The sequence below is a fragment of the Eretmochelys imbricata genome, chromosome 9 (genome assembly GCF_965152235.1).
Source record: "Eretmochelys imbricata isolate rEreImb1 chromosome 9, rEreImb1.hap1, whole genome shotgun sequence".
Classification (NCBI taxonomy): Eukaryota; Metazoa; Chordata; order Testudines; family Cheloniidae; genus Eretmochelys; species Eretmochelys imbricata.
The window spans coordinates 58,917,320-58,941,312 of NC_135580.1; the positions used below are offsets into that span (position 1 = coordinate 58,917,320).

Genomic DNA, 23,993 nt, shown 5'->3' on the forward strand with positions numbered 1-23,993 from the left:
AGTCGTGGGCATTCTATAAATACCCGAGGTAGATATAAATGTGACTGCATAGGGGAGTAAGCACTATGCATGGGGGTGAATAGCTTTGGGGGTTGGGTTCATATACTTCACAAAAGAAAAATTCTCTAAATTTTCCCTTTTGTCCCTGAGTGACCTGTGGGACTTGCCCTCTGTTCCCACCCCACATCTGGTCCCATAGTCCAGTTTGGCCATATCTGGGTGCTTTGTCCCCCTCTAGTGGCTGGATCAAAGAGGTTTACAAGTCTGCTATAGTTGTTGAGCTACCAGAGCTGGCTCTTAGCTCAGGCAGGAGAGGCCTGTATGTCTAGGTCCAGAGGTCCCAACTTCGACCCCTACTGTCAACAACCCACCAAGAGGCATTTCGTTAGCTGGTTCATGTTTGTCTGCAAGGTGATTTCAGGTAGACCCTCAGGCATTCCTCCCTCTTTCTGAAGTTCCAGTTCCTAGTTGGAGGGAGTGACTGCGGCCCAAGTGCTGCCTCAGCAGTGTGCCATGTTATAGAGGTTTGAAGAGCCTCTTCCTCTTTTCAGCTAACTCTGCATCTGTTCTTGTGTAACGTTCTGACCTCCCAATAACCAAATTGTCCATCTATTTCTGTCCCATTCTGCTTTGGTGGCTGTGGATATCTTGCCCCAGTGGTCTTTCTTCTGACTCTCCCTCTCCTTCCTCCTAATGTCTCAGCAGAAGTCAGTATGGCTCCCTATGCTTGTTTATATCCCCCTCACTTAGCTGGGTTATGGAGAAACATGCAGCACTGGATCGGTTTTTGTTTATTGCTTCTCCAGGCCTGCAGAGGGCGCTCTGAAGTAAAGGTTAAAGCCATTAAAGGTTTGGCCCTTAACACATCTGAGGTCAAATCACACTTAATGATGGTCACAATATTGCACAATATCCCCAGTGAGGGCTGTAGCGGACTAGGGCTCACTGAGCAGTCTGACATTCCAGCCAGTAGCGGGCAGTGCGTGTGGACACATGTTAGCCAGTACACTACAGTTCCATTGGGCCTAGGTTAGGGAACGGAAGAGGCTGACTCATGCTCTCTGATGCAAAACTAGCAGAACAAGCCCATGGCACTTCTCATCTGATCTCTCCTCTCTGTCTCGCCCAGGACCCAAACGGGTAAGTTGTCTGAGTTCCTGACAACTTCGTGTTGCACGCACCTCAGCTTCATGGATCCTGGTCCAGAGGGTAAGCTCTATGCCGATGATTACGGGCTCAGCATTGACAGCTACAGTGAGCTTGATCCTGAGGAGTGGCTGCATGGCTTTCAATTAGCGAGTGACGGTAAGGAGGAAGGGGTTGGCGACCTTGATGCGCTGGAATAGGCTGCGCTCAGGAGTGCCACGCTTATCTATTAAACCAGTTAATTCTGAGGCTCTCAGCAGAAAGCCTTACTAACTTATTTAGTGTACTTGGATTTCCACCTTGGTTTTGTTCTCCCTTGACCCACCATCAATTAACCATGTCTCTCTAACCTGACTGTGGTATTAGGAGGATTGAGGGCTGGGTGGATTGCTGACCTGGACATTGAGTCTTTGCTTTTGTGGGTGTGACAGGCAAAAGCCAAGTACAAGGGGAGGAAGCGCTGATTGGAAGCTAAGGAACTTGACTCTCTGCTGTAGGACCAGTGTGGGGAAAATACAGAGGGTGACGTTGCACATTAGCATCTGAATTGGAAAGTACCTGGACAGGACCTGTTTAAAATCCTGGGACATCTTTAGGAAGAGATGATACATGTCTGCATCCAGTTAGCTATATTAAATAGTCTGGAAGGAAGGTTTTAAGAACTGATGAAAGTGAACGTTTTCTAGCTCCATGTAGAGTCCAAGGTGCCAGTTTTATGGGAAAATGTGTAAGACTTTAGATCTTAAGTGCTTTGCTGAGTCAGGGCTCTGGTCTCGTGGGCTGTATGTCCTGATATGGAGCCAGGTCAGAGCAATCTGTTGCCCTGTTACAGAAAACACCTCCCTGGCCCTAAAGGCAAAGAGTGTCCTGTTCTTCCTCCCAGGTTGGGCCAGTGTAGCTGGCTGAGATGGTTTGTTTCTTGTCCCATGATGTTGTCCTTGATTTCTCGTTTCCAAAGATCTCTCATAACCAAGTGTCTGTCCCAATCCCTTTCCTTAACTCTCCTCTATTCTCTCGATTCATCCACTAACCCATTTAGCCCATTAACTGCCTGTAATCAGCTTGCTATTGCATCTCCACCCTCACTCCCAGATAGCTGGTATCCCTGCTCTGGACTTGGCATGGGGTTTTTCTTGTAAGTTCTCTTTTTGCATCTTTTTGGCGTGCATACGGCTAATCTAGATTTCCCTTTACTGTGATGTCTGCATCTTAGGGTGCCTGTGACTGTGCCTGTATGCAGCAGCTGTAGGGCTAAGTTGTAGCCTCTGCTCTGGCCAAATGTGCTCTTTTAACTGGAACCTCTTGAGGCAGCAAAACAGTTGAGTGCTCCTGAAGCTTCCCAGATATCAAGGCTACAGTCCAGATGCCTTCTGCAGCATCTCATAGTCCCACATAAGATGATTAAAAATCCCCTGCACAGTATCTTTGAGTGGCGTCTCTGCTTATGGCTATTGCAAAGAGCCCCTGTCTGAAAGCCCTTCCAGATGCTTGCTAGCCAGGGTGCTAGGGAAGTGCCCCATTCAGACCTGAATACCGGGCAGATGCTGAAACATCTCTGCCTGTGTGGACGCCCAGACCTGAACACTGGCTAGACAGTTTGTACAGGAAATCGAATGAAAGTGCGTGTGCTCTAGAGTAAGTGTTCACATGAAAGCTGTGTGGCCATGCTCATGCACAGTTAAAGCAAGGGTGTCCCAGCATGACTTTTGCATGCGACTGTCATGGCCTTCATCCTGATGGCATTGCATTTACATAGAATCCATCTACGTTATGTTATATTATAAATGTTCTCCTGCAGGAGGTAGGGTGCTGCAATTCATGCAGGTGCACTGTACTGTAAATCTGTATGGTGTTCTCCATGTTGCATGGCTAGCTAATAACCGACTTTGGTACTGCATGGGCTAGCAATCTGTCACTCGTCATCTGCAACGACCCAGACCCTGCCATCCAAGGATGTTCAATTGCTGCCGCAGAGAGCGAGCGAGAGAGAGAGCAAGCACGGCTGCATGCATGTGACTGTGTAGGCAAGTGATGTAAATCACACTACAGGCTCGCTTCACTGTTGCTTGAGTGTGTCGAAAACATCTGAGGTGCACTCTTGAGAGAGCCCTGTCAGCAATGTGCTTCCATGTGAGGCAGTGCACAGGTTGTCTTTGTGTTGTAGCCTCTGGGCCCTCTGTGCAATGCAATAAGGCTTTGATGCGATACTGGCTCTGTTAACAGTGTGGTAATGCCGGGGTGGGGGAGGTGTTCAGCTAGCCATCATAGAAGGCGTAGGACTGGCCAGGAGTCCAAGTGCATATAAGCCCTTTTCACTCCACACCAGACTTGTTTGATGTCTTGGTTACTGCTAATCCTGGGCTGTGGGCAGGAAACGAGGAGATCATGGGGCCAGCAGGTGCCAGGGCTAATTGGGTTTTGACCCCAGGCGGGAGCTGGTAGAGTGCAGAGCTAGTAGGATAGAAAAGAGGAAGGGAAGGGATTTCCATTCTCGCCTGTGATGGCTTGGAGGCAAACTTTGTCTAATAGTTCTTGATTATCTATTAGAAATAATTTATTCATAATAAGAAATAGCATTTTGAGTCCCATCAGGGCCCTGCTGTGCTGAGTCTCTCACAACTAGGAAGAGACAGTCCCTGCTCAGAAGAGCTCAGTCTGGTTGCAGAGAAGTAGTGCCAAGGGGATGTATCGTGCCAAGGGGATGTATGAAACCAATGGGAAATGTGAAGGCCGGGGGCCACGGGGCCAAGCAGACTTGTTTTGTGCGAGGCTTGCAGGGTTTGAGTTCATTTCTTTTATATAAGGAAAGGAGATATGAATTATGATGGTGACCCCTGGCAGGAGCCTCATGAATGCAGCTCTCTGCCCACCAGGAGCCAGGCTGGAGAAGAGTTTGGAGTGAAACCAAGAAGCATGGTCATGACTGCACTTAAGCCCGCTGTGATCTCAGTAACTCTACATGTGCTGTTTCCTGGAGCAGCTAGGGTTGAATTGTGCTGGGTGCTTGAGATGTACTGAATTGACTTAATGTGGTGTTGCCTTTTAAATGGATACTGCTCTTGCTTTTAGAAATAGCATAAAAATATGCACCTCAAATACTTGGGCTAACCCAGTGAAAGGCTCCACCTCATTTCCCAGATGATGGATAAACTAGGCTTCCTTTGGGTTCCCACTAGGATCACATGCAGCCAGGGGAGGGGGCTGGTGAAGCCCAGACTGATTTTAGTTGAGGGATTTCAGTCTGGTATGTGTGTGCTGCAGCTGACTGCCCCGCATCAGAAAGGAGAACAGCAAGAGGACCAAAGGGACAGAGAGCACTGCTGGAGTTGGAGGCTGGGTTTCTGAGGACTGGATTGATAGCAGGCATTGCAAGGTGTGGAGAGGAGGGACTAGGAACCATGTCCGATACAGGAACTGCTCTCCGAGGCTGCTGCTGGTGCTGTACCTTTGTCTGCCTAATGAATGAGCCAGGCATGCTGTTGCTGCGTCATGTAGGGAGACTGCGCCTTTTCCATGTTACCAGTGCACTGGAGGCAACAGAAGTTCTCCCTACAGCAAGGAAAACCCAGGGGAGCCTAGGCATAAAGTGATTAAACCCCTCTCTTCTGCCTGCTCTTCCAGCTGACGTTTGTGACGAAGTGGCTCAGTATTTAGATCACCTTTTGGAGCACACAGCTCCCAAGGCCGCCCAGAAGGGAGGGCTGCATCGCTTCCGAGCCGCAGTGCACACCACTTGTGACCTCATGTCCCTGGTGTCCCAAGCCAAAGAGCTGCACGTACAGAGTGAGTAACACACCAGGCGCTGCCCCCGGGGAGCAGCCATGTGGCTGGGGTCATACATGGACTCTTCCTCTCTGCAGAGCCAAGCTCTAGGCCCCAGGTGACTCACTGGGAGGTGGGGGGCCTCCACAACCAATGGAGGTATTCCCACCCCTTGCTCTGGGGCAGGTCGGCATGACTGGTAGCCTCTGGAGTAACAGGGGTGGCATTTCAGGCACAAGGTATGTTGGGGAGCCATGTGGCAAGGCAGGCCATGGGAGAGCCAGCCCTTAGAGTCAGTGCCACAGTGAATCTTTCATCCCTGGTGTCCCTGGAAGTGAAGATTCTAGCCCGGCCCGTATTACAGCACAGCAGTGAAGATGTGAAACTCTCCCTGTGGCTCCCTTCCCAGCCACCCAGCGCTTTCTCTGGGCCAATGGCTGCAGGCTTCACAGCCGTGTTGATTATGGAGGGAAGAACGATACCCACAGGGGCAGGGTGAAGTAGCCCTGGTGGTAGGGCTGGCCCTGGCTCCTCTGCTGAGCAGCCACTGGGGCCTCTCCCGCAAGGAGGGGCAGCTCAGATATGTGTGCTAGCGTTGTCCAGTGGACACCTGCCTTCCAGTCCTGACTCTGACACTGACTTCCTCTGTGGCCTTAGTCAGAATACTTACCCTTCCTTGTTATTTTCCCCAGATTAGAGGGGGAAGCTACTGCTCCCCTGTCTCACAGCAGATCTGACTGTTGGCATTTCCGTAGCTTGTTACATATATTCACCAAGCGTTAGTGTCTGACAGAAGCACGGGGGAGGTGGCAGAGGAGCTCTGGGACTCAGGGTGAGCAAAGGGCACTGAGCAGCGGGGAAGAGATGATGTAATGGTGGGGAGGAGAGATGAATAAGAAGTGAGCAGGCAGGATGGATTCAGAGTTAGAAATGGGACGGCTGCATTTTCCAATCTTTCCCCCGTGTTCCATTGGCCCCCTCCATCGCCATGCAGTGCAGCCGGTGTCTGTCATGCAGCCTCACTGATGTAGCATAGTTTAATTTAGCTGGGAAGCTATTGGCTTTACCTGGCTTCCTGAGAAGCCCAGGGCATTGGGCCAACCTCTACCATATCTGCGTAAGTCATAGGGCTACAGCTGTGAGCTAGTTAAAGATGTGTACCCTGGAGGAGCCTGAACAGCCAGAGCAACGCTGTCCAGATGAGTGTGGAGCACGGTACCTGTGCTTTGAGTTCTCCTGTAGCAGTGGCCGCCTCTGTCCGTTGGTCTGTTAGCGTTACGGGACTGGTTGTTATGTACTGCTGAGACAGGAAGGATGTTCGCAGCTCAGTGCCTCCCATGGCAGGGTGAACAGTGCCTGCATCAGACACTGGTAAACAGGCCACAAGGAGCAATCCTGCCTTGGCTGGGGCAAACCCAAATTTCAAGTGGGGAGCCAAAGGTTTTTGCCACTTTCTGGCTTGTTCAGAAAGTTCTCGCCCTGAAATGGCAGTGCTCTTATGGCACATTCTGGAGTTTTCACACTGCAGAAGTGCAGGGGTGCTGCATGGATGACACCAGCATACAAACAGCATGGCAGAGCTGTGCAAGATGCTGGAATTGTGCATAGAAATGCCCTTAATGGGGCATGTTCCTCACACTGTGTCCTGGTGTTGGTCCTTGCCCTCTTGTTTGTATTGGGAGGTGGCATCTTAGCCCCACTCCTGCCTCTGCACTGGCCTAACCTCCTTTGTGAGCAGCTAAAGCCTCCTTAGGCCCAGAGCTCTGCAGCATCCCCTGCTGGCTGCCCTGATGAGCATGCAGCATCTGAACCTTGGGTTCTGTAGGGGTTTGCTACGATTGCAGCCAGCGGTGGTGCAGACCGTTGTACCCCAGTGCAGCTTAATCTAACTTGAGGCAGGAGTACACTGAATTGGTGCAAACAATAGCTTTGCCTGTCTGCACTGGTGGCTGGTCCCTAATAGCTGGAATTGGGGCTCTGTGTAGATAGAGCCTTATTTAAATCTGGGTGGGGCCAGGAGCAGAGCTAGCCTCCCAGTGCCTTTTCCCTTCTCTCTGTCCTGGTCTCGAGTTCCTCCATGGCTGGCACAGGGTAGGTCGGATGCAGGGGTTCTCCTGTCTGTCTCTGATATGGTCACTGATCAGGTTCATAAGGAGTTTCTTAGGCTACTGCCTTAGAGGTGGTTGGGGCTTTTCCCGTTCTCTGAGTGGGTCTGTTGTCGTCCCCCCCCATCCCCCCCGCCCACTCACAAAACTTAATATTTCTGCTGCTAACAGAGGAAGCTGCTTCACTGGACACCTTGTCCCCTTTACATCCCATCCTCCAGACACTTCCTTCGCATCTGTCTGTCGTCCCACCATTTGTCTGTCACTGCCAGAGGTGTGCTGTGCGGCTCTGCCCAGGCTGGGGTGCGGAGTGCTTAGTGACAGCTGTGTCACGATGGAGTCAGGCTCACGGCTGCCAGCGCTGTAGTTCCTACCATGGTTGTAGTGCTGTTTGCCAGTCTGGACTGACCAAATCAGAAGCCCTGCCTATGCTACAGATGTTATCATGTTGCAGGCATCCCCATCTCTCCACCAACTGCCTCTTGTCTGTGTACACTGAACCTGTTCACCTGTTGATACCCTGTGTGGCTTTGCCTAGAACAGAGTTCGCTCAAAGAGTTTGTCTGCACTAAGGAGATGTTGTACACATTCTTCAGCATCCATGCAGTTGCACTGCCAGTAGCACTGATGTACATGCTAATGCATGTGAGCCTCAGCTGATGCTCGTATTTACATCTCTGCAGAGGCACCATTGCTAAAAAGTGGGTACAGAAACATCTAGTGTAGATGCCAGCTCGTCTGCTCTAAGAAAGGAGAGGTTGGCAGCAGCCTTCTGAAGTCTGTCAGAACCCTTACAAACTGCTGCTTCCAGCACGCCTCTCATTTGCAAAGAGACTGGGACCAAATTATGTGTAACTCTGTTGCCGAGTTTTGTGCCAGCCCTGCAAAGTTCAGGGCTGTTGCATGTTTTAATAGCATGGTTATAATGTAGGTTGGGTCCAGCCTAGACAGAGGAGACAGGTTGTGTTCACAATGGGATTGAAATCTGGAGTGGAGATGGGTCCACTGACCACATACCTAGGTAGGCAGGTGGAGAGTTTGAAGTGGGTTCTCAGTCTGTGGGTTGCAACCAGGTGCCACAAATAGAGCTGGGCAAAATTCTTTGGCTGCATCATTTATTTGCTACAAGATGCAGTTTTGGCTCAACCAAAACTATTCACAAATTGGGGTGGAATTTGACGAATACTTTCGAACAAAAGAAAATGAAGACTTACTTATTTTTGTTAAACTTTGTTTAGAAATTTAGCTATGTTTTTAAAAAAAAAAAAAAAATCCAAGGAAAATTCCTGAAAACAAAAAAAATGAAAAACAAGGACATTTTTTGTTGCAGGTGAAATGAAACATTTTGTTTGACCTAAAACATACATACCTGTATAGAGAAGTTTTTCAGACGTTTTAGGCGTGGCAACCAAAACATCTATTGGTTGTACCCACGCCCCAGCTGTAGTCGTGGCCACTGGGCCCTTCCCACATGGCTAAATGGCAGGAGGGTCCTGGCATAGAACAGGTTGAGGACTGGTCCATGAGCACCATCTAGAGCAGTACTTGTGGCACCTTAGAGACTAACCAATTTATTTGAGCATGAGCTTTCGTGAGCTACAGCTCACTTCATCAGATACATACCGTGGAAACTGCAGCAGACTTTATATATACACAGAGAATATGAAACAATACAGTCTCTACGTAAAAGAATAAATGGACACAAATCAGATGTCAAGAATTATAACATTCATAAACCAGTCGGAGAACACTTCAATCTCTCTGGTCACGCAATCACAGACATGAAGGTCGCTATCTTAAAACAAAAAAACTTCAAATCCAGACTCCAGCGAGAAACTGCTGAATTGGAATTCATTTGCAAATTGGATACTATTAATTTAGGCTTAAATAGAGACTGGGAGTGGCTAAGTCATTATGCAAGGTAGCCTATTTCCTCTTGTTTTTTCCTCCCCCCCCCCCCCCCCAGATGTTCTGGTTTAACTTGGATTTAAACTTGGAGAGTGGTCAGTTTGGACGAGCTATTACCAGCAGGAGAGTGAGTCTGTGTGTGTATGGGGGTGGGTTTTTGGAGGGGGGTGAGGGAGTGAGAGAACCTGGATTTGTGCAGGAAATGGCCTAACTTCATTATCATGCACATTGTGTAAAGGGTTGTCACTTTGGATGGGCTATCACCAGCAGGAGAGTGAATTTGTGGGGGGGGGTGGAGGGTGAGAAAACCTGGATTTGTGCTGGAAATGGCCTAACCTGACGATTACTTTAGATAAGCTATTACCAGCAGGACAGTGGGGTGGGAGGAGGTATTGTTTCATATTCTCTGTGTATATATAAAGTCTGCTGCAGTTTCCACGGTATGTATCTGATGAAGTGAGCTGTAGCTCACGAAAGCTCATGCTCAAATAAATTGGTTAGTCTCTAAGGTGCCACAAGTACTCCTTTTCTTTTTGCGAATACAGACTAACACGGCTGTTACTCTGAAATCTAGAGCAGTGGTTCTCAAACTGTGGGTTGGGACCCCAAAGTGGGTCGTGACCCCATTTTAATAGGGTCACCAGGGCTGAAGCCCAAGGGCTTCAGCCTGAGGTGGCGGGGCTCTGGTTATAGGCCCCCTGCCTGGGGCTGAAGCCCTTGGGCTTCTGCTTTGTTCCCCCTCCCGCACCAGGGTGGTGGGGCTCGGGTGGGCTCAGGCTTCAGTCCCACCTCCTGGGTTGTGTAGTAATTTTTGTTGTCAGAAGGGGGTCGTGGTGCAATGAAGTTTGAGAACCCTTGATCTAGAGCAGAGATTCTCAAACTTTTGTATTGGTGACCCCTTTCACACAGCAAGCCTCTGAGTGTGACACCCCCCCCCTTATAAATTAAAAATGCTTTTTTATATATTTAACACTATTATAAATGCTGGAAGCAAAGCGGAGTTTGGGGTGGAGGCTGACAACTTGCGACCCCCTCCCCATAATACCCTCGCAACCCTCGAAGGGTCCTGACCCCCAGTTTGAGAACTCCTGATCTAGAGCATGCTACCAGGATGCTGCTGTAGCAGTTTAACTATTCCAATCCTGTTGGTCTGTAACCACTGGAGAAGTTAAATGTAACAGTTACAAGTCATGACTCTCTGCTCTTGAGTTAACCCAAGTGTTACAACTGACCAAAGACTAACTGCTGTGTGCGTGAGACATGGGGCATTGTCCAGGCTCAGTGCTCACTGTTAGATACAACAGGTTAAAAATCTACAGAGAAACCTGATTGTCCTGATCAGCTCGTTTGCACTTCCTTTCTCAAGGCTGGTGGCACTACAGTGAGCAGGTAAAGCTAATCTGCCTCTAGAGCGTTATTAGTGCTCTACAGAAATTAACCCATGAAGGTAAGGTGGGTAAGTATTAACTGCTTGGCTTCCCCATCTGTAAAATGAGGGTAAGTGACTTCCCCAAGGCTGCAGAAGGGTCGGTGTCAGAGTCAGGCTTTGAGAGTTCCTGATTCCAGTGCTGCACAGCTGTTGTTAAAACCTACAGAGTAACACCTCCCTGTGTCATGGCCAGCATGCCCCAGCTGCCATTCTTCTCCTCCTGCCCTCTTCTGCTGATCTAGCCCCTTGTTAAAGCTGCCCTGGGAAGACCCTCTCTCATCAAGCTGCCAAAGAGCCACTTGTTGTAACTCATAGGGAAGGCTGCAGAGCCCTGCTCTCTCTGCTCGCTCCCTGCTAGGCCTCCAGTGTGTGTGAAATCTCTGGAGCATTAAGTAGGTCTCATTTGCTGGATTAATCAAGCAATTAACTAGTTGATAAAATCCTACAGTGTTTGAAGGCCCATGTAATTAATCTTGGCTGCAGCATATCCTCCCAAGTGTAAGCCCTAGTCAGTCAGAGTTCTAATGCCTTGCAGCCTCTACACAAATTTCTAAGAGATTAGAGGATATTAAGCAGCTATCAATTCCCCTCCCAGTACTATTCACCTGGGGTGGGGCCAGAGGACTGTGCGTCCCTTCTAAGCACAGTAGGCAGCAGCACTCACTGGAGGCTGTGAGTTAACAAGGATTTAAAACTCTCCTGAGCAGGGCAGGGCCCCAGACACTGTGCTGGGTAAATTGCAACGTGTTGCAGTTTAAAGCCTTCCAGAATAAACGTTGGTTTCTTGCAGATGTCAACATGTACATCCCATCCAAGCTGTTCCAGGCCTCCCAGCCTTCAGTGCACTTGCTGGGCTCCACCCATACACCCGAACAGGACAGCCAGGTGACCCTGAGCTGGGAGCAGGGTGGGTGCTGGGGGCGCTGAACGCATTCCGGCTCGAGAGTCAACTGTCTGGCTCCTAACAGTATCCAGTGTGCCAGCTAGAATGTACACAGACTGCTGCCCTGGGGTGGAGCAGCAGAATCCAAGTGGGGAAGTGGCCTGGGTGTCACCTGGGAACAGCTAGAGACATGGATAGTTTTGTTAGCCAGCTGCTCTCCGCAGCCCTGTGACCCACTAGCTGCAGGAAACTCGAGAGGGGGAAGGGGGCAAACTGTAGCAAACAGACGAGAGGGTAGAAGCCCTGGCCTCGACAGAGCAGGGCCCACTGGGGAAGAAGGGAAGTGCTGCTGCTCTGGTATGTAACATGAGGGGGCAGTGGAGGTAGATCTGCAAGGCATGGGTGTGGAGCAGGAATCTGCTCACACTAGAGAGGAGGATAGGTTGGGTGGGGGGTTATCAGCAGGGCATCCTGGCTCAGAAGCCAGCCCTGGGCTGGGGTCCTCGCAAGCAGAGTGCTGTCCCAGCCCCTAGCAGTAGGGTGGGTCCTGCTTAGTGGAGACGGCAAAGACGTTGTCTGGTGCCGTGGCTTTAGCCAGCTTTAGAAGAAGGCATTAACCAGGGAAGAGCAGAGCCAAGGACCAAGTGGGGTGCTCTGGGATTCTAGGGGAGGGGTTGGGACACCAGCTAGAGCTCTAACATGGAACCCAATGACCACCTCCTCCTCCAGATTCCCTCGCTCCACACCATGGTGAACCTTCCTCGAGACAAGGCTGGAAACGTGGACTGCAAGGCCCTGGTGGATCAGCTGCGAGAGTGCCCCACCCTACAGGAGCAGGCTGACCTTCTCTACATGCTCCACACCCTCAAGTAGGAGTGTGGCCGGCCCCCAGCCTGCATTACCCAAGAAGCCCTTTATATTGCTTTGCTCCTGGCTTTATTTTCCTGATCATGGCATTACCACCCGCAATGAGAAGCCTAGGTGTTGCCCCCTCAGGAGAGGCGAGATGGGTAGCTCCCTTTGTTTCAGCCTTTATAACTAGTCTGGGAAATGTTTGCCAGATGGGAGGCTGGCGTGAGTTTCTGAAAACATGCCCTTGGTATGGATTCACCTCTTAGCCACTTCGAAAATGATCACAGCAAGGTAGGGCTGGCAGGGACCTTGAGAGGCCATCTAGTCCAGCCCCTTGCTCTGAGGCAGGACCACGTAAACCGAGACCGGAGGTGGACAAATTATGGCCCGCGGGCCACATGCGGCCCGCGGGACCGTCCTGCCCAGTCCTTGAGCTCCCAGCCGGGGAGGCTAGCCCCTGGCCCCTCCCCTGCAGCCTCAGCTCGCTGTGCTGCCAGCACTCTGGGCTACAGGGCAGTGAGCTCCTGCTGGGCCCTGCAGCTGCGAGAGCCGCCACCACACATTCCTATGGGAAGCAATTTAATACACTACGCCGCCCACCATACAGTTTTGGAACCCCGATGTGGTCCTCAGGCCAAAAAGTTTGCCCACCCCTGACCTAGACCATCCCTGAGGGGTTTGTCAAACCTGTTCTTAGAAACCTCCAATGATAGGGATCCCACAGTCTCCCTAGGTCACCTGGTCCGGTGCTTGTGTTAGCACCTCTAATGAGATCTGGGTCTTGTTGTGCTGGGCACTGCACATATAATAAGAGATTCAGAATTTGCTGTCTCTAAAAGGATTAGTTAGGTACAGTTCTCAAGAGCTGGTGCATCTAAACAGGTAGCTCCATTGCGTTCCCTCAGCCCAGTGCATTGCTGAGCATGCTTTTACTAGCCAGGAGAGCATCCCCCTCCGTTGGAGTGTTATTGTAGTGTTCATGCTGAGCAGTCATGTGTTGCTATGTAATGGTGCTGCCATAGAGTTTGTGGGGGCTGGGTATATAATCCTGCTCACGTAGTCTTTGCTGTGACCTGGCATCTCCTTGAACTCAGGGGGCTTGACTGGGACATGGAGATCGATGGCCAACCTGGTGCTACGGTCAAGGACCTCCTTACTGAGCTGTATGTCAATGTGGGAGCTACCCGACAGTGGGCCCTGATCCGCTACATCTCCGGGATCTTGAAAAAGAAGGTGGAAGCTCTTGATGAGGTGAGGACTGGGCACAGGGGCCGTGCTCTGATCCCTGGCCTGGCCTGTGGGAAGAGGCAGCGAATGGGCAAATCAATGCCTGACTTCACAAATACCTCTGAGAAACGACTTACCCGTAAGAGTCCGCCGCATCTAGAAAGGACCCTTTCATCTGGAGAGGTGACCACTAAAATGCCAGACTGTCATTCTTATTGTTTGCCCACGTCATGGCAAGTACAAAGGTCACTTAGATTTCTGAGATGCCACAGGGACGTACTGATTTATGCGCTCACTTAGAAGTACGTGGCCTGAATGTCCGTGGCTCTGACAGCTGGAACGGGGAGCGCTGGGCCCTGCTAAAAGCTTGGCCCATCATGGTTTGGATTTGCAGACTGTACAGAAAATCCCGCTCTAGGGGCTGGGGAGAGGATAGGATCTCACACCAAGCTGAGCCCAGTACAATCCCTGCAGTGAAGATGGAACTCTAGAAAATAGTCCATAAGCCACACTGTGTATCTGAGAGGTGTGCGTGAAGCTCTTGCTGGGAGGGAGGAAAGGAGCGCGCCTGTAAGGCCGTGGCGGCTCTTTGGCTATTACCATCATGCACTTGGTTATGGATGCTTATCTCTGTCTAGGCCTGCACTGACCTCCTGTCTCATCAGAAGCACTTGACAGTGGGGCTTCCTCCAGAGCCTCGGGAGAAGACGATCTCTGCGTGAGTTTAGCTCCTTTTGCCTCAGTGTACCAAGGCGGCCGATACCATTGCATTGATCCGGGGGTCAACTTTGAGATAGGGTGGGGAGGGAGAACATAACAGATGGTGAGGACCGTACTCTACCAGGCTCTGCCCACCTTTGAGGCTCCGCCTCTGCCTGCCCATGGGAAAGAGGTCACTGCTTTCCAAGGCTGGATCTGTATGAGCTCCCTTTCCCCTGAGCCTCGCTGGCTGTGCCCATCGTGCTGGACATATTGCCCCACCTGCTTTGAGGTCACTATGTGGGGGCTGTCTAAAGTCAGGTGAAGGGGCATTAGCCCTGTGTTGAGGGGTTGTAGATCATACCTTCCCTGTGTCTGCGTGTACTGGGATCTCCTCTTTATTCCCATTGTCTCCTCAGCCCCGTCCCGTATGAGGAGCTCACCCGCCTGATTGATGAAGCCAGTGAGAAGAACATAAGCGTCTCGATCCTGACTCAGGTGACAGGTGGTTCCCGGACACCCTATCAGTGCCCTCACAGGCCAGAGGATGCGCCTGTCCCACTGGTGGGCTGCCTTGTGACCTGTGTCTCCTTCCTTTTCCCTTTCAGGAAATCATGGTCTACCTGGCCATGTACATACGTACCCAGCCTGCCCTCTTTGCCGAGATGTTCCGCCTGCGCATTGGGCTTATCATCCAGGTGATGGCAACGGAGCTGGCACATTCCCTGCACTGCTCAGGTACCAGCCCGAGTCCACTGTCCAAAGACAGATGAGACAGACAAAGGGTGGGAGCATCCCTCTAACTCCCAGCCTGCGAGTGGCTGACCGGGGGCCCCCGGTATACAGAACACCCAGGCTTTGTTGCATGTTGCCTCACAGCTGGCATATTAGCAGAGTGGCTGCCTTTTTTCTAACACAGACAACGTGGGTGAGGTGTCCAGCCCAGTGTCTCACCCCAGCCGAACCTTCCCCAGGCAGGAAAGGCCTGTGACATCAAACTGTCCCTCAAGCTTTCACTGCAAGACCTCTGGAGTATCTAGGGAAATCTCCATGAGCCCATGTATGTGGGCACCTTGTGTCTGAGTAATGTGATTATACCAGTGGTTCTCAACCGGAGTCCACAGCCCAGTTAGTACACAGCTGCAGCCCAGCTCAGCTGTGTGCTAAAGGCCACGGGCTCCGGTTGAGAATCACTAGTATAATTGCATTACTGGGTTATATAGTCAACTTGTTGTATAGTTTGGGCCAATAAAATAAAGCTTCTGGGGAAAATGTGAAAGGGAGATATGTAGCTAGTAAAGTTACTAAGTGCTTGATAGTACTAAAAATATAGCAAGTCCCTGCTCACCAGCTCGGCCACTTTGTTACTTTTTTTTTTTTTTTCTGTTTAAAAACTTGGCTACCTGCTCAAACAGGTCTGAATCCTCACTGTGCATTCAGCTAGCGTGTTGGGATCCTGAGAGAGATTGGGGTGTGAGAACAGCTTTGTTTGATTTTTGGGTGTTGTGAAACTGTTCCTCACTTTGAAGGGACACAGTCAGCCTAAGTTACACTTGGATTGGGAAACTATTGGCCCTGCAAGTGTTACAAGGAAATGCCGAAGACCAGAGTGGAGGGACAACACAGAGCAGTGGCTCTCAACCTTTCCAGGCTACTGTACACCCTTCAGGAGTCTGATTTTGTCTTGTGTATCCCCAAGTTTCACCACACTTAAAATCTACTTGCTTACAAAATCAGACAGAAAAATACAAAAGTATCACAGTACATAGTTACTGAAAAATTTGACTTTCTCATTTTTTTACCATGTAATTATAAAATCAGTCGATTGGAATATAAATATTGTACTTACATTTCAGCGTATAGTATATAGAGCAGTATAAACAAGTCATTATCTGTATGAAATTGTAGTTAGTACTGACTTCGCTAGTGCTTTTTATGTAGCCTGTTGTAAAACTAGGAAAATCTCTAGATGAGTTGAGGTACCCCCTGGACGAACTCTGTGTACCCCCGGAGGTACACGTACCACTGGCCCAGACATAGGCCGGGGTGCGGGACTTCAGAGAACCAGGTTCAATTCCTGCTGTGCCACAGACTGTGTGTGACCCTGGGCAAGTCACTTGGGCCAGGTCTACACTTAAATTTTAGGTTGACAAAGCTACATCATTCAGAAGTGTGAAAAAATCCAAACCCCCTGAGTGCCATACCTATTCCAACCTAACCTCCAGCAAAGATACAGCTAGGTTGACAGAAGAATGCTTCCATCCACCTAGTGACTCGGGGAGGAGGTGGTCCTACAGTCATGGAAAAACCATTCCCTTACTGTAGGTTACGTCTATGCTATGGGTTTATGCCGACATAGCTACGGTGCCATAGCTGTGCTGCTATAGTCCCTGTAGTGTAGATATGCCCTTAGTCTTTCTGTGCCTCAGTTCCCCATCTGTAGAATGGGGAAAATACTCTACTTCACAGGTTTGTCATGGGGAAAATACAATAAAAATTGTGAGGTGCTCAGAGGTAATGGGGGCCATATAAGTACTTTGGATAGACTGATCCCAAAAGAACAAGTTTCTCTAAGCATGTGCACATTTCACAGCATAGTCAGTTCCCCTGTTTCCCGATGGTTTTGTGGACTTTTTGCACAGTGACTGGAGGAGAGGGTGAGGGGAGTGGAGTGATTTGATTTGGCCAGGGGCTGTGAGGCAAGTATAGCACCTGCACTATTCTTCCCTCCTGTATCTGTAATCAACTGGACATCAGGCTGACAGTATCGCTTAGCCATATATTTTTTCTTCTGGGGAGGCAGAGCAGGATGAGAACTCAAGTGCTTCATTAATAAATCCTGGTGTGCAACTAATGTATGGAAACACCTAGATTCACTTGTGCCCCTCGAGCCAGGAACCTCTTACTAGAACTTCCTCTAAGAATCCTCCCTTCTCCACTAATGATGTAGGTTGGGAGGGGAAGGAGGTGACCTTGTTGGCAGTGTCTCTTACAATTAATCTCTGATCTCTAGCTGAAGAAGCCACCGAGAGCTTGATGAACCTCAGTCCTTCAGATATGAAGAGTCTTCTACACCACATTCTCTCTGGCAAGGAGTTTGGAGTGGAGAAGAGCGGTGAGTCTGTCTGATTAAGCTGAAATCTTGAAGTGGCTGCCTCTAAAATGATGCTGAATGTTCTTGGAGATGAAACTGTACCATAACCACACTCTGGTCTAGCCTTAGTCTCATTTCCAGCAACTCAGAGGTGTCCATTCGTCTGATGTCCCAGGCACGTGCATCTTACCATAACTTATTCAGGGATGCAATGTCCTTCATACACCAGTGCCGTGGCTGTTGGCATCCTGAGAGACCCTGGTCGTTCATCCTCATTGCCCATTGCAGTTCGGGCTGCCTGAACACATACAGGCGTGTGTCTGAGCCCAGTCCAGAATTCAGTATTAAAATAACTCCACCCCACGTTTGGTGGTAAAACAGACAGGTCCTGCCAGTGTATGGAGCGGGCATCAGTCAGGGATGACAGGACAGCTACTGGTGATAGAGGAAACTTCTCCTTCTATGGCAGTAGTTCCTGTAGTTCTGGGCTTCTGAAAAGGTTAAAGCAGGGGCACCCCAGGTCCTGCTCAGTGGAGGTGCTCTAAGAAGGGCCTTGGGAGCACGAGGTGCCCTGACTGTCGCTGAATCTGTGTCCTCAGAGCCCTGGCAGTGAATTCTGACCATGCCTGTCCCCTCCTCCCTTGCAGTGCGTTCTGTTGATTCAGCCCTAACCCCTGCTATTTCCATCCGCGAGGTTGGCGCTGTCGGAGCAACTAAAACAGAGCGAGCTGGGATAGTGAAGTTGAAGAGTGAGATCAAACAGGTGTGTGTTGGTGTGCGGGAGGTGGGTGTATGGAGAGGGGCTGGGATGTTGAGGGGGTTGGGGTTGAGCTATGTGTGAGCTGGCTGGAGTACTGGGTGGGGCTGTGGAGGACATTGATTGTGGGTAGCTGTGGGATGGGCTGTAGGCAGGGGCTTGGTGATTTTATTGGTATATTGATTTTGGTTGTGTTTCAGAAGGCAATAGGTGGAGAAGCTGTATAGTAGCAAGGCATGTGTGCACCCCTCTGCTGGATGGGATGAGAACTACCCAGCTGTCATGGGCCTTGTCCTGCTAACCCATCCAACCGCCCCCTCCCCCAAACCTTTGCCCTATCCAACTGCCCCCTGTTTCCCGTCCCCTGACTGCCCCCCTTCCCCCGAACCTCCACCCCATGCAATTGCTCCCTGTCCCCTGACTGCCCCTCGGGACCCCCTACCCCTTATCCAACCCCCTGGCCCCGGCCCCCTTACCATGCCGCTCAGAGCAGCATGTCTGGTCGCCGTGCTGCCCGGCCAGAGCCTGCCATGCTACCCTGCATGAGCAGGCAGCCCCGCTGCCCAGAGCTCAGCCTGTGCAGCGGCGTGGCTGCAGGGGAGGGGTAACAGCCTGGGAGGGGCCAGGGGCCATCCTCCTCAGCCAGAAGCTCAAGGGCCAGGCAGGACGGATCCGTGGGCCAGATGTGGCCCACGCCCCTTAGTTTGCTCACCTCTGTGCTAACAGCTACTGAGAGTTTCTCCTCTTAGCTCAACTGGCAGGAGTGGGGACTGCCCTTCTGTAGCGAGATGATCAGGGCTTTATCACCACCATTGGCAGGAAATTCCCAGTAGCTAGCATGCAGCATCGTGTGGACACCTGTTCCTGGTGTGCTCTGGTAGCTCTCCAGAAAAGTGCTGGGTTTCTCCTTGTCCACCTGACTCTGCGGGCCCACTCCTGTACCTTCCCCTGCATGCCTGCTAGTGGGCTGCTGAGTCAAGCTTAGGATTTCTTTGAGATGGCAGTAATAGAGTCACTGAGCAGACATTTCCAGGGCTACTCTTTAATCCTGCGTCTCCCTGGGCCCTTGGCTCCAGCATTGCATCCAAAGTATAAATAAAATGAGGAATCCTGCATCCTGGGGTATATGTCACGGTGAAACCTGTGATGCATCTGTCTTCTGTGTAACTCTGAACTCAGCAGCCTGGCAGCTTGCTGTGCTCCTGTGTGAGCAGGATGCCACGAAGGGTGGGGGACAGCACACAACATGTGCTCCGCTGGTGACTCTGTTGTAGGGCTTGTTTGTGTGGAAAGCCAGGTTAGCCTGAGGTGTGAATCTGGAACAATGTTAAGTTCACTGATGTGTGCATTCACACACCTGTGGATTTCAGTTTAGCTTAAGCTGGCTAGGAACAGAATTAAGTTAAACTGAAATAAGATTGTCAATACAAACCCCTGGATGGTCTTTCCCATGCAGATAGACCCTTAGATTAAGAGGAGAAACCAAACGAGCAAACATGCAGGTTGTTCTGATACAAGCGTCTGCTCTTTGAGTGTAAGTGGAAAAGCCGTGAGGACTAGCGGTGAAGCTAGGCTCGTAAGAGGAAGGATGGTTCAGTGGTTAGGGCACTGAGCCACAGGACACCCAGATTCCATTCTCTGCTCTGCCAGAGCAAATCACTCAGTTCCCACGTGTACAATGGGGATATGGCCCTGCCCTGTGGTTAGCGATGGAGCCGTTCTGAGGAGGGCCATAGAAGTTCCTTAGACAGAGATGCAGGCCTCGGAGTGAGGGAGGTGGAAGGGAACAGAAGTTGTAAGTTATATAGCTAACTGCACTGTGGTTACCAGCCAGACTCTTCCTTGAGCTGTGGAATGCAGCATATCTGTATTGCTGCCCCAGTCACATTGTCTGTATCGTAATCTCCTTTTTATCTTTCAGCAACTGGATAAACGTAGGCAGTCTCTGAGGGACAGTAAGGTGAAACCACCAATGTTCTCTTCAAGCCTTAGCTTATTTGGCAACCTTGCGCACCCAGAAAGCTTCTGAGCATGCATGAGCTAACGGGCTTGTTTCAAGCCATAGCAAGTGAGCTGGCTTCCCCTATGACAGCTTAGGGTTTGGGGCTCAGCTCTCCAGCTGGAGGAACTGTTAGCTACAGTTGGGTCGCTTGAAGGACCAACCAGCAAACTACAAGCCAGAGCTGTGAGAAAGAGGCTCTTGGGTGAGGTGGTGACTGTGTCTTGTGTTCCCTGAGCTTTAGTCCTCGGCTGGTGGTGACTTGTGGCCTGGGAAGCTGTGAAGAGCAGATGGAATCCAGTGTTGGGTCTCTCTGCCCCAGACTAATAGCATTGCCATTCTGGGACCCAGTCTGGGAACTCCTGTGGTTCTCTGGCCAGGGGTCAGCGTGCTCAGGTCCTGGTGGGGCTGGGAGAGGAATAGGAGCAATGGACGTACCATAGTACACAGTGCTGGAGGATCAACGGTGAGGAGCACTCAGCAGGCCTCTGACCCGCTTTTCTTCTCAAAGCTCTTCCCAGGACCCCTCCAGGGGATAATCTTTGCTAGAGAAGACCACTAGTCTTAGCCAGCTGTTTTAGCAATGCAGGCCTGGCCCACAGGGGGAAAAGGGTTGGGGAGACACAGAACAGAATCCAAACGATGGTGCTTTGTTCCATGCTGTGGGACAGACTGGGCCTGTCTGCATAACCACAGATGTTTAACTTGCTAGAATACACTGGGTCAGGAAGCTCACTTAGTTCACTGCAGTGAAGCTAAGTAGGCAGCATGTCCTGTAGCTAACTGTGCCCAACAGCCAGACTATACCTTGCGCTGTGGAATGCAGCACAGCCCCTAATCACACTGCAGGACTCCTGTCAAATAACCCCACCAAGCAAATCGACTTCTGCTCTCCCTTCCCAGCTGCCTGATAGAGCAGTAGGGAACGTGGCTCCCTCTGAATCCCCTGCTGCCTCCTGCCCACTCCCGGGCTGTCACTCTGGGATGGGCTAGCTACTGCTGCAGTGCTGATGTGATGAGCTCACTGGCTCTTTCCAGGCCCTACCTTAAATGGCCTCTAGCTGGGATACTGTAAGCCTCTGTGCCTGAGTAGATCTAAACCTCCAGGACCACCCCCTCCGCATTAGATTCTAACCAGGCTGAGGGGCTGACAGTGTAGCTACTGTGTCCTAAAGCCACAGTCTGGCACGGTAATTCTGGAAGGGGAGCCCAGCTCCTTGGATTTCACACTGTGCAGTGTGTCACCTTGTAAATGCTAAACTGTTTAACCAGCCTCTCCAGGCATCCACCTGGCTCTTTAATCTCCTGCCCTGGTATGTTCCTGCCCCTCTTCCAGCTTCGGTTTAATGTGAAACTCTGTGGTGCATCTTCCTAAACTGGCTCTAAAGTCTCTGGCTAGCCACAATCACCTGGGATAGACATTGAATGAATGACACCAAGCTTTGCCCGTGCTTCTGCTGCCTGCTCCATCCCATCAGGCTTTCACTGTCTCTCTTCTCCTCTCTAGTCTTGTGGCTTCCACTCTCTGGAGATGGATTCAGGATCTCCTCTGGTAATGTGCATCTTATGTTTACACATGCAATGTGTCTGTGCCAGAGCATTTTGCTAGCTAGAGGCAGGAATCTCTTCACCCTGGGGTGGAATGCAGCCACCTCTGGAGTGGAATACAGTAGCCCATTAGCAGTGGCTAGGAAAGCTACACAACCATTTAGGACAGGAAGCCAGCTACAGCAGCATTAAGCACAAGCTAGGCACACAGCCACTTGGGAAGACTCTTTCAAGGCAGGCTTTGACACTCGGGGCTAATGTAGCTCTCCTGAGGAAGCAGGCCAGGAGGAAATGGTGCTGTCTGGTCAGTCTCCCCAGCCCAGGCTTGATGGTGGAACCAGAAGGCAAGGTGGTAATGGGATTCTCCATTTCCACAAGGCCAGCTGTGGAAATGGAGAATCCAGATGCAACTCTGGTGCTCTAGAAAGGTAGAATGTAATAACCCCCTCTGGATTGTCCCCAGGGCACTAGGCTAATGCCCTGACTTGGGCAGAGATTGCCAGGAGATCTGTGGCTTTGTCTCATCAGACAGCATTCTGTGTGTCCTAATCCATATTAGGACATTGGTTAATGCTGGTTGGGAGAGGAAGTGTCCTCTACAGAATTGTGTTCTTTGGTCTCCCCTTCAAGTACTAGCCCAGCCTGATCCTTCTTGTGTAACTTGAGCTGCTGAGATCACAGCCCGGGGGAACATGGTCAAGTGCTTCTCTGCAGTTAGAGCTCCGCAAGCTAGGGAGGTGCTCTCTCTAGTGCTTCATCCTGGTCCTGTTGCCTTCACTGTAACTCTGTTTTGTCCTCAGAGTTCTGGAAACTCCTTCTTGCCTGCTGGAGGATCCTTTGCTAGCATGCTGGAAGATCAGGTCTCCAGAGATGGCCGCCATGGCCAGTGGCAGCGGAGAAGGCGGCTGGACGGAGCTCTCAACAGGGTCCCGGTGGGGTTCTACCAGAAGGTCTGGAAAATCCTGCAGAAGGTGAGGTGGTCTCATGCTGCCATTCAGCTGTCCCCTCCACACGTGTATGTGTGAGTGCGTGAGCGTACATGCATGCACCTGGCTCCCCTTGGCCAGTGTTCTCACATCATGGGGACGATCCACCGACAGAGCACACACCTCATCGTTCTGTGTTCTAGTCAGCTGAGCAACTCCCCTACCCCTGCCTTGGAGGGCCTATTCCAATAGCTGCAAGCCATGCTGGTTTCCAGAGTTTGCTTGGGAGCTCTGCGACAAAAGCCCAGCACCATGAAGCAAGGTGCTTTTTATTACTGCTGGGAGTCCCACCCTGTTGGCTGGCTTTGCTGCTAAATTCTGTTCCCAGGGCTGCATAGGTGTAAAAGGCCCATTTCATCTCTGTGCTGACAGAGGGAGGCAATTTGTGACTCTCTTGTTCAGGGGCTGCAGGGGCACATGTGGCCCCCTGCATTATCCAGGACAGCCCAGATTTGCCTCTCTGCTGCTTTTAAAGTGCAGCTAGAGGCCCAGATGGGTTTACTGCCTGGTGCTGGGGAGGAATTCCTGCACAGACCTAGCTGCTAGTCTGGAGAGGTAGGTCATGGTACCAAACTGCCAACTAGAGGTACGGTCATACAGCAAGGCATGGATGTGAGACATACAGCACCAAACTTGGGGCTTGTCTACATGGTAAATGGAAGCAAAGGGACTGTTGCAATCCACCCCTTTGTCATTCTGCTGGATGTCTGGGTCTGGACACTCACTTTCAGTAAAAGGGCTTTATCCGTCAGTAAAAAGCCTGTTTCTTGGGAGAACTAATCCAGTTTAACCAAGGTGATATGAAGGCACTCGTACACAGTGTGTGCCCACGCCCAGACTTCAACTGAAATAGCTAGGGGTTGAGTTACTACTGCAATTATTGTTTCAGGTCCCCTTACCATGTAGAAAAGGCCTAAACTTTACCATGTGTCCACCACATCTGGGTGCTAACTGCATTTCTCAAGGCTGCATGCTCTGCGTGGTGAATGGAAAATGCAGTTATTGGTTTGCAGGGTTTTAAAAACTCCGCTCGGGGAGGGGGGAATCCAGGATAGTGAACAGCAGCCTGTCTGGGCTGCAACCTCTAACCCTTGGTCTTATTCTGCAGTGCCATGGCCTCTCTGTGGAGGGCTTTGTCCTTCCAGCCTCAACAACCAAAGAGGTAAGAGCTTTGGGGCGGGGGTATCAGTTGATCTTATGAGGGTAGATCCATGGGGAAGTGTGTGTGAGAAATCGTGTCAAAGTGTTAAGATTGCAAATTCAGGCAGTCAGGTGTTCCAAGGTTAGGACGTGCCAGAATTAAGGCTGCCCATACCAAAAGCCTTGGAATGATTATTTTACTGCTGACACAGCTGTCCTTTCCCCAGCCTCATTCTCAAAAAGCCAGACTGTCTTTGTTCTAACTTCATTGTCCTCGTCTTCCTCCCAACCCCCAAAATAAATCCGGCTCAGACAGAGAACATGCGTGGAAAGGTCAGCCTGCAGAATGATGTTTGTCAGAGTTTGCAAAGCAGTTGAGAATGGTTAGAATGAGAAGCATCAGGTAGCTGTAACATAGGTGTTGCTACCACTCTGCCTCTCTCTCACTTATCTCCCCA

The 23,993-nt window shown here is 50.7% G+C and overlaps 1 protein-coding gene across 7 annotated transcripts in view; it reads left to right on the forward strand.

Annotated features, from left to right (window-relative positions):
* The window catches only part of PHKA1 (phosphorylase kinase regulatory subunit alpha 1), a 71,839-nt gene that overhangs the window by 44,544 nt on the left and 3,302 nt on the right, over window positions 1–23,993 (forward strand). For 2 of the 7 annotated variants that reach the window (XM_077825732.1, XM_077825738.1), the window contains 14 exons: window positions 1,130–1,305; window positions 4,768–4,929; window positions 11,141–11,235; window positions 11,963–12,102; window positions 13,180–13,336; window positions 13,951–14,030; window positions 14,431–14,509; window positions 14,620–14,749; window positions 17,025–17,126; window positions 17,753–17,868; window positions 19,784–19,822; window positions 21,369–21,413; window positions 22,210–22,380; window positions 23,504–23,557. In XM_077825732.1, the coding sequence (XP_077681858.1) occupies window positions 1,130–1,305; window positions 4,768–4,929; window positions 11,141–11,235; window positions 11,963–12,102; window positions 13,180–13,336; window positions 13,951–14,030; window positions 14,431–14,509; window positions 14,620–14,749; window positions 17,025–17,126; window positions 17,753–17,868; window positions 19,784–19,822; window positions 21,369–21,413; window positions 22,210–22,380; window positions 23,504–23,557 (1,546 nt within the window). The remainder of the gene's footprint in view (window positions 1–1,129; window positions 1,306–4,767; window positions 4,930–11,140; window positions 11,236–11,962; window positions 12,103–13,179; window positions 13,337–13,950; window positions 14,031–14,430; window positions 14,510–14,619; window positions 14,750–17,024; window positions 17,127–17,752; window positions 17,869–19,783; window positions 19,823–21,368; window positions 21,414–22,209; window positions 22,381–23,503; window positions 23,558–23,993) is intronic. The other 5 variants (XM_077825734.1, XM_077825733.1, XM_077825736.1 and 2 more) reach the window with 5 other exon arrangements.